The sequence below is a fragment of the Somniosus microcephalus genome, chromosome 8 (genome assembly GCF_052327205.1).
Source record: "Somniosus microcephalus isolate GS21.2 chromosome 8, FLI_Smic_1.0, whole genome shotgun sequence".
NCBI classification, from domain to species: Eukaryota; Metazoa; Chordata; class Chondrichthyes; order Squaliformes; family Somniosidae; genus Somniosus; species Somniosus microcephalus.
In genome coordinates this window covers 62071441-62085718 of record NC_140994.1, presented here as the reverse complement: position 1 = coordinate 62085718, position 14278 = coordinate 62071441, and the positions used below count along the sequence as shown (strand labels likewise).

At 57.0% G+C, this 14278-nt stretch overlaps 1 protein-coding gene across 1 annotated transcript in view; it reads right to left on the bottom strand.

The window, feature by feature from the left end:
* The window catches only part of cep55l (centrosomal protein 55 like), a 29992-nt gene extending 29604 nt beyond the window's left edge, over positions 1–388 (bottom strand). The window contains exon 1 of the mRNA XM_085994799.1: positions 117–388. Within this exon, the coding sequence (XP_085850925.1) occupies positions 117–230 (114 nt within the window). The 5' untranslated portion in view covers positions 231–388. The remainder of the gene's footprint in view (positions 1–116) is intronic.
* Between the last annotated feature and the right edge of the window lie 13890 nt (positions 389–14278).

Here is a 14278-nt window from a genome sequence, read left to right as displayed (position 1 = left end):
ACAGGGGTGCCTTGGCCGATTTGGCAGCTCTGAACCCAGTGGCCCAGAGGCCAGTGACACCACAGGCTGGGAGGATACCGGCGGTCTTGTGCTGGCTTCGCTGCCGTCGAACCCACCTCCAGCAGCCTGCTCCTCTCCCGCGCTTGGCCTTTGCTCTGCTCCTCCTGGGACTTTTTCAGCAGCGCGTTCTCCTTTCGGAGTCTGTCGGTGTCGGTGTTCTTGGAAGTCATTCTCAGCCGCGGGCCCCCCACTCTCGCTGACAACTGACAGGAACAAACTCGGGCCAAGCCCGCTCTAATCCAAGCGAGGTAGCGGCCAACCGCCGCCCCGAGCGGAAGTGCGACTGGACAATTTCAAATTCCCCCCCGCCGCGGTGCATCTCGGGATGTCGCCGTGTAAGCCACCAGTGCACATGCGCGGGAGGCTCATCTCTGACGGTAGCTGCATCAGGCGGCGATAGGACAGCCGGGGCGGGCGGACAGCGATGATTGGATAGCTGAGGCAGGCGGCGATGATTGGATAACTGAGGCGGGCGGCGATGATTGGATAGCTGAGGCGGGCGGCGATAGGACAGCCGGGGCGGGCGGGCGGCGATAGGACAGCCGGGACGGGCGGGCGAGCGGCGATAGTGATATGACAGCCTTCACCCCATCCGACTCCCGTTCTTAGGACATCTCTATCAAGTATCAGGAACAAAAGTCTAGTGGAAATAACAACAAAAAATGCTGGAAAAACTCAGCAGGTCAGGCAACAATTTCAGATCATAACCTCGGCCCCTATTACATTTTTTCTTGTAATTTTTCCACTCCTTTCCCCCTCCCCTTTCCTTTTGTTTCTCTCTCACACCTGGCCAGCTATCGCTTGCCCTGCCAGTACACTTCACACCTAATCTCAGCCTATTACCATCTCGTCTAGCTTCGAATACCTTTTATTGTCTCTTTTACTTCTTTTGTTTCTTTTAATTCTTTTCTCCGATCGCAGCCCTGCCTTCGATCTATTTTCTTTCCAGTTTTGAAGAAGGGTTCGACCTGAAATGTCAACTCAAATTTCTCTCCACGGATGTTGCCTGACCTGCTGAGTTTTTCCAGCATTTTCTGTTATTTCGGATTTCCAACATCTGCAGTATTTTGCTATCGGACAGTAGTCTAGTGGTTATGTTAGTGGACTAGTAATCTAGATAATTAAATTCAGTTAATTAAATTAATAAATGGAATACAAAGATAGTGATGGAGCTACCAGATTGTCATAAAAACCCATCTGGTGTGGCGGAACCACCAGAGGATTACAGACAATTGTATATAATTCCTTTTACAGCAATGTAGTACAGCTGGGGGCTGCACCTTTAATGTATCTGTTAACTGTACTAGGGCTTCTTTCCTGTACTCCGCGTGATGACGTCATACCGTCCGTCACGTGATCTCTCAACGGCGGGAAGAACGTGATGATGTCATGACGTCAGAGCTCGGAACCTTCTAGCAGTTGAGCTCGGAACCTGCTAGCAGTTGAGCTCGGAACCTTCTAGCAGTTTCCAGAGAGGCTTTCAAGCAGACCAGACCTATTTGCATTGTATCCTACAGTTTCCTGTACAGCTTCGTTTGTTCATTAAATTTTATTGTTTTTGATTTTCTGAGTCAATCTCAATTCTTCGGCTAGGAACCCCAGTTCCTACATTGGTGACCCCGATTTCTTTGAACACTTTTCGTTGAAGTTACATCATGGACACGAACGCCGTCACCCTCAAACTGCCGCAATTTTGGGAGCAACAACCGGCCACGTGGTTTTTCCAGGCGGAAGCCCAATTTGCAATCCGGGGAGTAGCAGCGGATTCGACCCGTTATTATTACATGGTCTCCACCCTCGACAGCGCCACGGCCTTGTGGGTCGTCAGCCTCCTCGAGAGTCCACCGAACGATGGCAAGTACGAAGCTTTAAAAGCACGTTTACTGCAGATTTTCGGTCTGTCCAAGTCGGAGCGCGCTCGCAGACTTATCTCCATGCCCGGCCTCGGGGACTCAAAACCCTCAGAGCTCATGAGCCAAATGCTCACGCTTTTGGGCTCGGAATCGAAATGTTTTCTGTTCCGCGAGCTGTTTCTCTGTCAACTACCAGAGCCAGTACAGACGGCCTTGGCCAATTCCGCGATCACGGATTGTGCTGAACTCGCCGTGGAAGCGGATAAAATATTCACCGTCTCACAGCAATCTTGTGCAGCCACGAGGTGCCCATCCCCCACAAGAGCGAATCCGACTCCTCCTCCTGCAGGCTGGTGTGCATACCACACTCGTTTTGGCGCGAAAGCCAGAAATTGCCGTCCGCCCTGTTTCTCACCAAAAAAAAAACCTACCTCAAACCAGCGGTTTCTGAGAAGATCAATAAGGCCTAAGGGACGCGCCAGAGTTACGATGGCCGTCGGGTCTGCAGGGAAACTCCTATACATTACAGACTCCCTGTCAGGGCGACGTTTTCTCTGTGATACTGGCTCCTAGTGCAGTATCCTACCAGCGTCGAAGCTAGATCTTCAATCCGGCGGTCAAGGTCCCCCCCTCGAGGCAGCCAATGGTGTGACCATTCGCACGTTCGGAAAGCGTAGGGTCCAGTTGAGTTTTGGCGGCCAACGTTTTGTTTGGGAGTTCATCACGGTGAAAGTCCCACAGGCCATCCTGGGGGCAGATTTCTTCTGCGCAAATGGGTTTCTCGTCGATGTCCGACACTGCCGGCTAATCAGTGATTCCACTTTTCACTCGGTCCCCCGCCACCGAAGCACCGCGATGTCTTGGTCAGTTGCCTGTGCAGTCCCATCTCCAAATGAGTTCTCTCGTCTTCTCAGTGGGTTCCCTGAGCTCACCAGGCCCACATTTTCTTCTTCAGTCACGAGGCACGGTGTGGCGCACCACATTACCACGACAGGATCCCCCGTTTATGCGAGAGCTCAAAGGCTGGAACCCGGTAAACTCGCGGCCGCCAAGGCGGTGTTCCATATAATGGAACGCCTGGGTATTATTCGACGTTCGAATAGTCCTTGGTCCTCGCCATTACACATTGTTCCTAAGCCGGGCGGCGGATGGCGACCGTGCGGCGACTACAGATGCCTGAATGAGGCTACCACACCGGATCGGTACCCAATTCCTCACATTCAGGATTTTTCGGCCCATCTGGCAGGGAATTCCATCTTTTCCAAAGTAGACCTTATCCGAGGCTATCATCAAGTGCCCGTGCATCCTCAGGACATCCCCAAAACTGCCGTCATCACAACTTTTGGGCTCTTTGAGTTCCTCCGTATGCCTTTTGGGCTGAAGAATGCAGCACAAGCCTTCCAATGTCTCATGGATTCTGTGTTGCGCGATCTGCCGTTCATCTTCGTCTACCTAGACGACATCCTTATTGCCAGTAACAGCACGAAAGAACACATTACGCACTTGCATACCATTTTTTCTTGTCTCAGCCAACATGGCCTTATTATCAACCCGGCCAAGTGCCAGTTTGGGTTGCACAGCATTGATTTCCTGGGACACAGAATCATCTCAGAAGGCGCCGTCCCGCTGGCCACGAAGGTGGAAGCAGTCACCTCGTTCCCTCTTCCTCAGACCGTCAGGGCCCTCAAGGAATTTCTGGGAATGGTCAATTTTTATCATCGGTTTGTCCCCAAGGCGGCATTGTTGATGCAACCTTTGTACGAGGCCCTCAGAGGTAAATCGGGCAAAGACCCGATCGATTGGACACCCCAGATGGACCAGGCTTTCCTCGACACTAAGAATGCTTTGGCTGCTGCGACCATGTTGGCACATCCCCTTCCGGGTGCATCTGATTATGCCATCGGGGCAGTACAGGAGCAGTGGGTCGATGGCACATGGCAACCACTGGCTTTCTTCAGCCGCCAATTGCGGAAGAACGAACTCAAGTATAGTACTTTTGATAGGGAGTTGTTGGCATTGTTTCTGGCCATCCGCCATTTTCGCTTCCTACTGGAAGGACGCCCATTCACGGCTTTTGTAGACCACAAGCCACTTACTTTTGCGATGGCCAAGACAGCGGAACCATGGTCGGCACGGCAACAACGTCATCTTACGTACATATCTGAATTTACAACCGACATACAACATGTCTCGGGCAAAGACAACCTGGTGGTGGATTGTCTCTCCCGCGCCCAGCTCCACGCAGTACACCTGGGAGTCGACTATGTTGGTTTGGCAAAAGAACAGAAGGCAGACCCTGAAGTGCAGGCATACCGGACCACACCTTCCAGCTAACAAGTGGCTGATGTCAGTTTCCAGGCCGCAGGGACCACACTCCTGTGTGACATCTCGATGGGCGTCCCACGTCCAATCGTTCCAGTCGAATGGCGCAGGAGAATTTTCGACACTATCCACGGGTTGTCACACCCTGGCATGAGAGCGTCACAACGACTCATGGCAAAGAAATTCGTTTGGAAGGGCATGCATCTCGACGTCCGTGACTGGACCAATACCTGCGTGAGTTGCCAGAAGTCCAAGATACAATGCCATGTTAAGGCCCCAGTCGCCACTTTTCCGGTTCCGGAGCGTCGATTCGACCATGTGCACAAGGACCTGGTTGGTCCTCTTGCGGGTACACTCACCTCCTCACCGTGGTAGGCTGCACCACCAGGTGGCCAGAGGCAATTCCTTTGGTTGCCACCACAGCGGCAGACGTCTCCAGAGCCTTCATCTCATCGTGGGTAGCTCGGTTCGGGGTACCGGCTGACATCTCCTCCGACTGGGGGCCTCAATTTACCTCTGAGCTTTGGAACGCCGTAGCTCAAGGTTTGGGCACCAAGCTTCATCGTACCACCGCCTACCATCCACAGGCGAACGGTCTGTGTGAAAGATTCCACAGGTCCCTTAAAGCCGCACTGCGTGCTAGTCTCCATGGGCCTAGTTGGGTGGACAGGCTCCCTTGGGTGTTGCTAGGTTTTCGCATGGCGCCTAAGGATGACCTGCATTCTTCTTCTGCAGAGCTGGTTTACGGCCAACCACTCAGAGTGCCTGGCGATTTTTTTCCTCCTCACACGGTACCCTGGTCCCCAGCTCAGCAGCTGGTCAGCCACCAGGAAGCAGCTAGGAATTTCATCCCAGTGCCTACGTCGCATCATGACCTGCAGCGCTCCCATGTCCCGGTGGATCTTAAGAGCGCAGAATACGTGTTCATTCAGCAGGATGCTCGCAAAAACCCACTCAAACCGCCTTACACAGGTCCGTTACCCGTCACCTCGTCAGGTGACAAGTCCTTCACAGGCGACGTCGGCGGTAAGCCTGACCACATCTCCATCGACCGGTTGAAACCGGTGCATCTGGATCTGAGTGAACCAGTCGTCACCGCTCAGCCGCCTCGTCGTGGTCGTCCACCATCGACTGCTGGTCCAGTACAGTCACAGTCATCCGCCGAGTCGCCAGTGCCCGCCTCACCGGGTTAACCACAGCCGTCCTCTTCTTCTCCTCCGCCTGCGGCATCATCCCAACCACAGCCAACGGCCAGTTCGTCTTCTAGCGCTCCGTTCCAGCTGCCGGGGTATTGCAGTCGGTCGGACAGACTCGTCAGACCCCCTTCTCGCCTTACCTTCTCTGTTAAAAGCAATTCTGGGGGGGCGCATGTGGCGGAACCACCAGAGGATTACGGGCAATTGTATATAATTCCTTTTACAGCAATGTAGTACAGCTGGGGGCTGCATCTTTAATGTATCTGTTAACTGTACTAGGGCTTCTTTCCTGTACTCCGCGTGATGACGTCATGCCGTCCGTCACGTGATCTCTCAACGGTGGGAAGAACGTGATGACGTCATGATGTCAGAGCTCGGAACCTTCTAGCAGTTGAGCTCGGAACCTGCTAGCAGTTGAGCTCGGAACCTTCTAGCAGTTTCCAGAGAGGCTTTCAAGCAGACCAGACCTATTTGCATTGTATCCTGCAGTTTCCTGTACAGCTTCGTTTGTTCATTAAATTTTATTGTTTTTGATTTTCTGAGTCGATCTCAATTCTTCGGCTAGGAACCCCAGTTCCTACACTGGTTCATTAATGACCTGGGGCTCGATTTTGCCATTGGGGCGGGCTGGGGTGTGTCAGCCGCTTTTCGTGTTAGCCATCGACTCCAATTTGATGTGGGAAAAATATGCGATTTTCACCAAATTGGGCAATTGATTTCCAGCATGTGGGAACCCCTGGCCCACTTAGTCTTTCCATCCTGAAAGTCGCCTCCGATGATGTCCAGCAGTAGGCCAAAGTCAGCACCAAGGTTCGATGACGCCGCCCTGCAAGCTCTGGTGGAGGGAGCAAGAGGAAATAAGGAGGTGCTCTTCCCTTCCTCAGGGAGGAAGAAGCCTCCCCAGTAGACGAAAGCTGTGTGGATGCAAGTGGCACAGGAGGTCAACTCTTTGTCTATGTGCCGCAGAACCTGGCAGCAGTGCAGGAAGAGGTTTCATGACCTTCTGCGCACTGGAAAAGTGAGTAAGACTTTCCCATCACCCTCAATGCCTCTCCTCACCAGCACTCAGCTTTGACAACCTCTTCCTCCACATCCCACTTGACACTGACATCCCTGCACCCTTTGTCAGGGTTGGGGAGCCACGGGGCCGTGTAGATACGGGGCCGTGCCCTCCGGGCAAGGTAGGTTCTGGACCCAAGTGCAGAAACCAGGCTAAAGGCAGGTATACAATCTTAAGGAACAGTACTTTATTCATTACTTAACTAGATTCACACATAACTAGATTCATACAAGAACACAACAGCATACGTAAGAACTCGAGACCGGAAAACACATCATACATAGAACTTGAGAGAAGAACAATATACATAGAACTCGAGACAAGTTACAAAACGGCTAGTCAAGAATAGGAACTCAGGACAGCTTCCATGAGGCATCATACTTGTCCATACTGAGCTGGGATAAGCTTACCACAAGCACAACCAGCTTGCCGAGACGTGACTCGAGACAAGCTATCACGAGGGGCTGCCGCAGGGGTAACAGGCTTCTCAAGAGCTTAAGACAAGCGCCAGCATGGCAACACGCCAGTCCAGACAAGCACCTTATCAAGACTAAGAACAACAAGAACACAAAGTTAGTTACATCTTAAATACAGAACTCGAGAATACATCTTAAATACAAAGCTCGAGAGAACTATGGCAACCAACTAATTAAAGTCAGGAGCCACAGAGCAAGGGCTAGTCCCCCCGGTTACCCGGCTAGGACTGAGCAAAGAGTGAAACAACCATAGAACTTATATACCAAGAAAACCAGGTGCAACCCATGAACAGCTAACAGGCCGTTAAGCATTAACACAGGAAGTTAGGAACAATTAACAAAGGGCTAGAGAACAAACAAGTGAAGGTGCCGTCTAGAGGTTACAGAAGGAACTGACTGGCACCCTCACAAGCTCATTCTGGAACTTGCTCTCTGAGGAGCAGGTTGTGCTGCTGCTGCTGCTGCTGCTGTGGGGAGAGTGTGTGGTTGCCTTGGCCTGGGAGTGGAAGGGAAGGAGTGACCCCAGGCCACCACTACCAGCAACCTCCAACCAACATCAACTACAGAGGTGCCTAGAGAGGGAGGAGTAGAGGACAGAGGAGGAGGCCAGCATTTCAACTGGAGAGGCCTTTCCATCACTGCCTCCCAATTTGGCCTCCAGCCCAGGAGAGGGAGAGAGGGGAGAGGAATACCACTCTGCTACAACTTGGAAGGAGGGGAGGAGCTGCTGCAACCTTCAACATCTGCAGGTGGGTGTCTTTGTGCATTCCCCTAAAGACTTTGCATTCTAGGCGGGGGGAGGAAAGAAGACGGGCCGGAAAGCCTGGCCTGGGTTGGCTGGAGCCTGCCCGGGTGAAGCTTCTTCCCTTTTATATTGAGAAGACCTGGTGAGGGGCTGAGCCTGGGCTTTTTCCAGCCTACCCAGGCGAAGACATCTTCTCGCCCTGCCCGAAGACCATCTGTTAAGACTTTATCTTTCCATCGGGGAGTGCACCCTGCCGACACCCACCCCCCAAATACCATCTTGATTGGTGACCCTGCCTTTGCGGCCCCCCTCCTTCCCACCCCCCCTCTCTCTCTCTCTTTGTCCTCTCCCTGCCTCTCTAAAAGGCACCTCCTTTTACCTACTAATTGCCAATTGAGCAGAGGGAAGAAAGGGCCCTCTCCCAATTAATACCATCAAGGGGAGAGGCGGCCCAGTTAATTTACACTCCCTCTGCTCAAGGGAAGACATTTTTTTGTACCAAGGCCATTAACACCTTCAGGCCTGTGACTTTTGGGGTGTGTGTGGCTCTTTGAAGATCCACCCCACTATGGCGTCCACATCTGCGGCGGTGGCGGGGCCGGCGAGAACATATGCGGCAGTGGCGACTAAAGCCGCGGCTACTCCCGCTTCTGCTGCTGCCCCGTCGCCATTCCGCTTGATGACAAAGAAGCTTGGGGTGAAGAGCTACACCCACCCCAACATGACCATCGAGGCGTGCGTAAAGGCTATGGCTGGGGTTGTCGGCCCTCCGGCCATAGTCGCCGCCTCGAAAATGTATGGGAAGGCTGTATTCTTCCTGGAGTCCGAGTGGGCGGTGGCCCTGGCAATCGCCGAGGGGCTCACCGTGGGCGGGACCTTCCTGCCGGTGGACCCTCTTGAGGCCACCGCGCAGAGGGTCGTACTTTCTAACGTCCCGCCCTTTATCTCCGGTGAGCTCCTCCTCCCCCACTTACACCGACTTGGGGAGGTGAGGTCGGGGATTTCGCCGATCCCGCTCGGATTCCGGGAGGCCAGCCTTCGCCATGTCTTCTCCTTCCGGCGCCAGGCTTTTGTGCAGCTGGCGCGGGAGGGGGAGACGGACGGGGCCTTTTCGGTCCTCCACGAGGGGACCTTATACCGCGTCTTCTGGACGACGGACGGCGTGCGGTGCCACGCCTGTAAGGAGGTGGGGCACGTACGAAAAAACTGCCCCGCCTCCAAGGCCGCCAGGTTGTCTGGCGTGGCCGAGGCTGGCGCCGCCACCGCTCCCCCCCCCCGGGTCTAGCCATGTCCCCCCCCCCCCAAACAAATGCTACCGGGGTACGGTCGTCGTCGGAGGTCAATGCCATCCAGGCCTCCGGCGGGGGGGAGGAGGGGTGTCCGGTCGGGAAGAAGGTGCGGTGGAAGACTAAACACCATAGGGCAGGTCCCCCCGTGGAGGGCGTGCCCCATAACATGGAGCCCCTGACGCCCGAGAGCGTTGCCGCATTGATCGCGGAGTGCGGCAGTGGGGGGGACCTCGTGCCCGAGCCTGTGGCCGCGACCGCCGAGGCGGGAGCACTAGAACCTGCGGCCGGGCTTGGGCCCGAGAGACCCGAAGAACCCGCTCCACTGGAGGGAGCAGGGGAGGCCCCTGCAGAAATGGAGGTCTCCCTCTGCCCCTCCACTTTAAAAAGAAGGCGCGACCCCCTAGATGAGGAGGAGGACCGGGAGGAGGAAGGTCCCTCCGGTCAGGGGGAGTCGTCGCCCGCCGCGGGTACTGCGCCCCACCCCACCGCTGTCAACATCGTGGGCGAACGGCAGGGGTCGCCTGTCCCTGGGGAGGCTGAGGCAGAGGTGTCTGCCCAGCTCGTGCCGCCCGGGGATGGGGACGAGACCCTGCCCGTGGGGGGGGTCGCGGAACAACCCGCGGCGGAGATTGATCCACTGTCAGTACCGTTACCCCTCGACGGGTTGGGCGGCCTGGGGTCCGGGTCGGGCGAGGACTCGCAAGATGAGCTCGCCCAAAGCGACCTGGTCGTTTCCCAAGTGCTGCTCGACCTCGTCGAGGGCTTATCCGGGATTACCCCATCTGCTGGGATGGAGGCCGGTGGCGCGGAAGAGGAAGGCCCTCTGTCTGTGTCTCCGGCGCCGGGCGACTTGGAGGAGTGCGTTTTTACGTTCTCTCCGATCTCTCCGGTCGTTCCGGCGCCTGGGGCGGAGGGGGTCTCCGAACCTCTGCCATCTTCTGGCCCGGCCCCCCTAGAGGAGCCCAGGGAGGAATCCTCCGCTACCGATCCTGGGGGTGGGATCCGGGCGGAGGCGGGGCCGGCCGTCATGGCCGAGCCGTTCGTTGCGCACTGCGTGGTGGACGGGTCGGCCGCCGGTGGCGACCCCCCGGAGGAGGACGGGGACTCGGTGGTGGGGGCGGAGGAGGACTGGGAGTCCATCGCCGATGAGGCGATGGATGACCTCGCGCCCCTCGCCGGGACCCCCCTCATTCCCATTGAGGAACTCCGGGACTTTGCGGCCACGTGCCAGGGTCGTCGCAGGACCCGGCAGGCCCTCGACAGATGGCCGGGGCTGGCGCTGCTCGTCGGGTCGGCCCGCGTCGCTTTTAAGACCATGGGCTCGGACGCGGGCGTGGGCCCGCTCGAGCTGCGTCAGTTCCGGTCATTCCTCACTGGGCTGCTAAGGGAGTGGCGGTTGACTAGCGGCCGCCCTCCCTTCCCCCGTTAGTTATAAGTAGGGGTTGGTTTATGCTTCTGAAATGAAGATAACCATAGCCAGCCTCAACATCAACGGCAGCAGGGAAGCTAGCCGCAGATTTAATAACTTTTCGGTCCTTCGGGACGGGAAGTATGCGGTGTGCTTCCTGCAAGAAACCCACACCGTTCCGGGAGATGAGGCCACGTGGCTCCTGGAATGGCAAGGAGGGGTCAGCATGAGTCACCTCTCCAGTGTTTCCAGTGGGGTGGCTATCTTGCTGGCCCCGCATTTTCAGCCGGAGATCTTGGGGGTCAAGGAGCTCGTGCCGGGCCGCTTGCTCCAGGTTACTGTTCGCCTGGGGGGCGTGCCGCTCCATCTAGTGAACGTGTACGCCCCTCAGGCCGGTGCGCAGCAAGCGCGCTTCTTTGAAGAAGTGTCCACTCTTCTGAGCTCCGTCGACGCGGGCGAGTGCGTCATCCTCGGGGGGGATTTTAATTGTACCCTCGAGGCGAGGGACCGCACGGGCACCCTGCCTTGCCCGGCGGCGACGGAGAAGTTGAGGGACCTGGTCGGGTCCCTCAACTTGGTGGACGTCTGGCGAAATCTCCATCCCGACTCCAGCGCCTTCACTTGCGTGAGGTCTGGGAGAGGAGCGTCCAGGATCGACTGCCTCTACATTTCCCGTGCATACGTCTCCTGCGTTCCGGCGGCTTCCATGCGGCCGGTGCCGTGCACGGACCACCACCTGGTGTGGGCGGAGCTCGTTCTGCTGCGCGCGCGGGGGGGTCCGCGTATTGGCACTTTAATAACCTGCTGCTGGAGGACGCACGGTTCCGGGATTCGTTTAGTCGGTTCTGGGCCGGCTGGAGAAGGAAGCAGGGGGGCTTCCCCTCCTTGAGGCTATGGTGGGATGTGGGCAAGGCTCACATCCGTCTCTTCTGTCAGGAGTACGCGAAGGGGTCGACCAAGAGGCGGGAGGCCCGGGTCGGGCAGTTGGAGAAGGAGGTGCTCGACCTGGAGTCCCGTCTCGGTCAAGTCGTCGAGGACCCGGCCCTGCGGTTGGTGTACGAAGAGAAGAAGGGCGCGCTGAAGGACCTGCAGCTCGTCTGGTCCCGAGGCGCGTACGTGAGGTCGCGGATCCAGTTCCTGCGGGACCTGGACCGCGGCTCCCCCTTCTTCTACTCGCTGGAAAAAAGACGGGGGGTCCGTAAGCAGCTCTTGGAGCTGCTGGCCGACGACGGATCTCTGGTCTCGGATCCGGAGGGAATCCGCGCGGAGACCCGCGCCTATTACGGGGCTCTGTTCTCTCCGGATCCGTCCAGCGAGGATGCGCGCAGAGTTTTGTGGGAGGACCTGCCGAAGGTCGGCCTGGAGGGCGCCGAAAAATTGGACGCTCCTCTGAGTCTGGAGGAGCTGACCGGCGCCCTCCGCCAGCTCTCTCGGGGGAAGTCCCCGGGGCTGGACGGGCTGACCGTGGAGTTCCACAGGGCGTTCTGGGACGTCCTGGGGGGCGACTACGCGCGGGTCCTGGGGGAAAGTTTGGCGACCGGGGAGATGCCCCTCTCTTGGCGCAGGGCGGTGATTGTCCTGCTGCCGAAGAGGGGTGATCTCCGCCTCCTTAAGAACTAGCGCCTGGCCTCCCTCCTCAGCACGGATTACAAAATTTTTGCCAGGGCTATGTCTGCTCGCCTTGGCGCCGTGCTGGCCCACATGATCCACCCCGACCAGTCCTATACGGTCCCGGGCTGGTCTATCCATGACAACATCCATCTGGTCCGGGACCTGGTCCACCATTCCCAGAGGGCTGGTCTGTCGGTCGCCTTCCTTTCCCTGGATCAGGAGAAGGCGTTCGACAGGGTGGATCACGAGTATCTTTTCGGGACTCTGCGCGCATTCGGGTTCGGGACGCATTTTGTCGCCCGGATCCGACTTCTGTACGCTGCCGCGGAGTGTCTGATTAAAGTTAACGGGTCCTTGACGGCGCCCCTTCGCTTCGGGAGTGGGGTGCGTCAGGGATGCCCCATGTCCGGCCAGTTATATGCCATTTGCGTAGAGCCTTTCCTGCGCCTCTTGCGGAAGAGGTTGGCGGGACTGGCTCTGCAAGGGCCGGGCGTGGAGGTGGTCCTCTTGGCTTATGCCAATGACGTGCTCCTCATGGTCACGGATCCCGTTGACTTGCGGAGGATGCGGGAATGTCAGCAGATTTACTCGGACGCATCCTCCGCCAGGATCAACTGGGAGAAATGTTCCGGACTCCTGGTGGGTCAGTGGCGGGTGGACTCCCTGCCGGAGGAGTTCAGGCCCTTTGCCTGGAGCACTACGCACCTCCTCTGCTTGGGAGTCTACCTCAGCCCTGCCGAGGACGCCTGGCCGGCGAACTGGCAAGAGTTGGAGGCCAAAGTCGCCGCACGCTTAGGACGCTGGACAGGATTGCTCCGAGTGTTGTCCTACAGGGGTCGAGCGATGGTCATAAACCAGCTGGTGGCCGCCATGTTGTGGTACCGGTTCGTCACTTTGATCCCCCCCCCTGCGTTTGTCGCCAAGATACAGAAGAAGCTCGTCGACTTCTTCTGGGACAAAAGGAAGCACTGGGTCTCTGCCGCGGTTCTGAGTCTCCCGCTTAGGGAGGGCGGTCAGGCGCTGGTGTGCCTCCGCACCCAGGCTGTGACTTTCCGTCTTCAGACGCTGCAGAGATACCTGTACGTCGAGAATCCTCCGAGATGGTGTGCGCTGGCGACGTATTTTTCCCGCCAGCTGCACGGCCTCAATTACGACATGCAGCTCCTGTTTTTGGAAGTGAGCGGCAGGCGTGAGAGCCTGCGAGAGCTGCCTGTCTTCTACCAGGAACTGCTAGGGGTTTGGAACTACGTCGCCTCCAGGCGGAGCTCTCCCCCCTCAGGAATGGCGGCTGTCCTCCGGGAGCCGCTGTTCAGGAATCCGCACCTCCACGTCCGCGAGTTCGGGTGGCTGGCGGAACGCAGGGCTGTGCCTGGCAGGGTGACTAGAGTCGGGGACCTACTCGATGGCGGAGGAGCGGGCTGGATGGCGCCAGAGGAGTTGGCGCGACGCATGTCCTGGGACAACGTCCGGCTCGCGGTCGATGCCATCGGGGCGGTGAAAGCGATGCTGCCCCCCGGCACCACGAGGTGTATCGAGGCGGCTCGGGCGCGTGGGGTGATCCCGTCCGAGCTTACCCCCGTCCGGACGGAATTCCTTATCGGCGCCCTGCCCCGAAACTCCCCTCGGGGATCGGCGCCTCACAACTTGAGCCGTCTCGAGGAAATACCCTCCGTGCCTTTTCATTCCGCACAGAGGGGTTTCCTGTACGGGCTGCTCCTGCACACCTTCCACTTTGCCATCTTCGCCTGCCGTCCGGACACGCCGTGGCGTGCCGTTTTACCTTCCGACGGAGGCGGAGGTCCCCAATGGGGGGCTCTCTATGCGGGAGTCCTCACTTGTTCTATTGGGGACTTGGCCTGGAGGGTGTTGCACAGGGCAGTCCCGTGCAATAGATTCTTAAATAGGTTTACGGACTCCCAGACCGCCTGTTTGTTTTGCGGTCTGGAGGAGTCCGTATTTCATGTATATATTGAGTGTGAGAGGTTGCAGCCCCTCTTCCATTATTTGAAGGGGCTGCTCCTCAAGTTTTGGTTGCACTTCAGTCCCACGCTCCTTGTGATAAAAATGATAACTTCCGGGAAGTTATGTCATCACTTCCTGTGAACTATGAACTATGAACTGTGTACATACCTCACTTCCTGTCATATGTCACTTCCTGTTGGACTGGTATAAATACTGGCCTGTTCAGTATTGTAAGAGGCTTCTACCAGAGGCATGGTAAAGACCTCTCTTGTGTATATAGTGTGTTTATAAGTTAC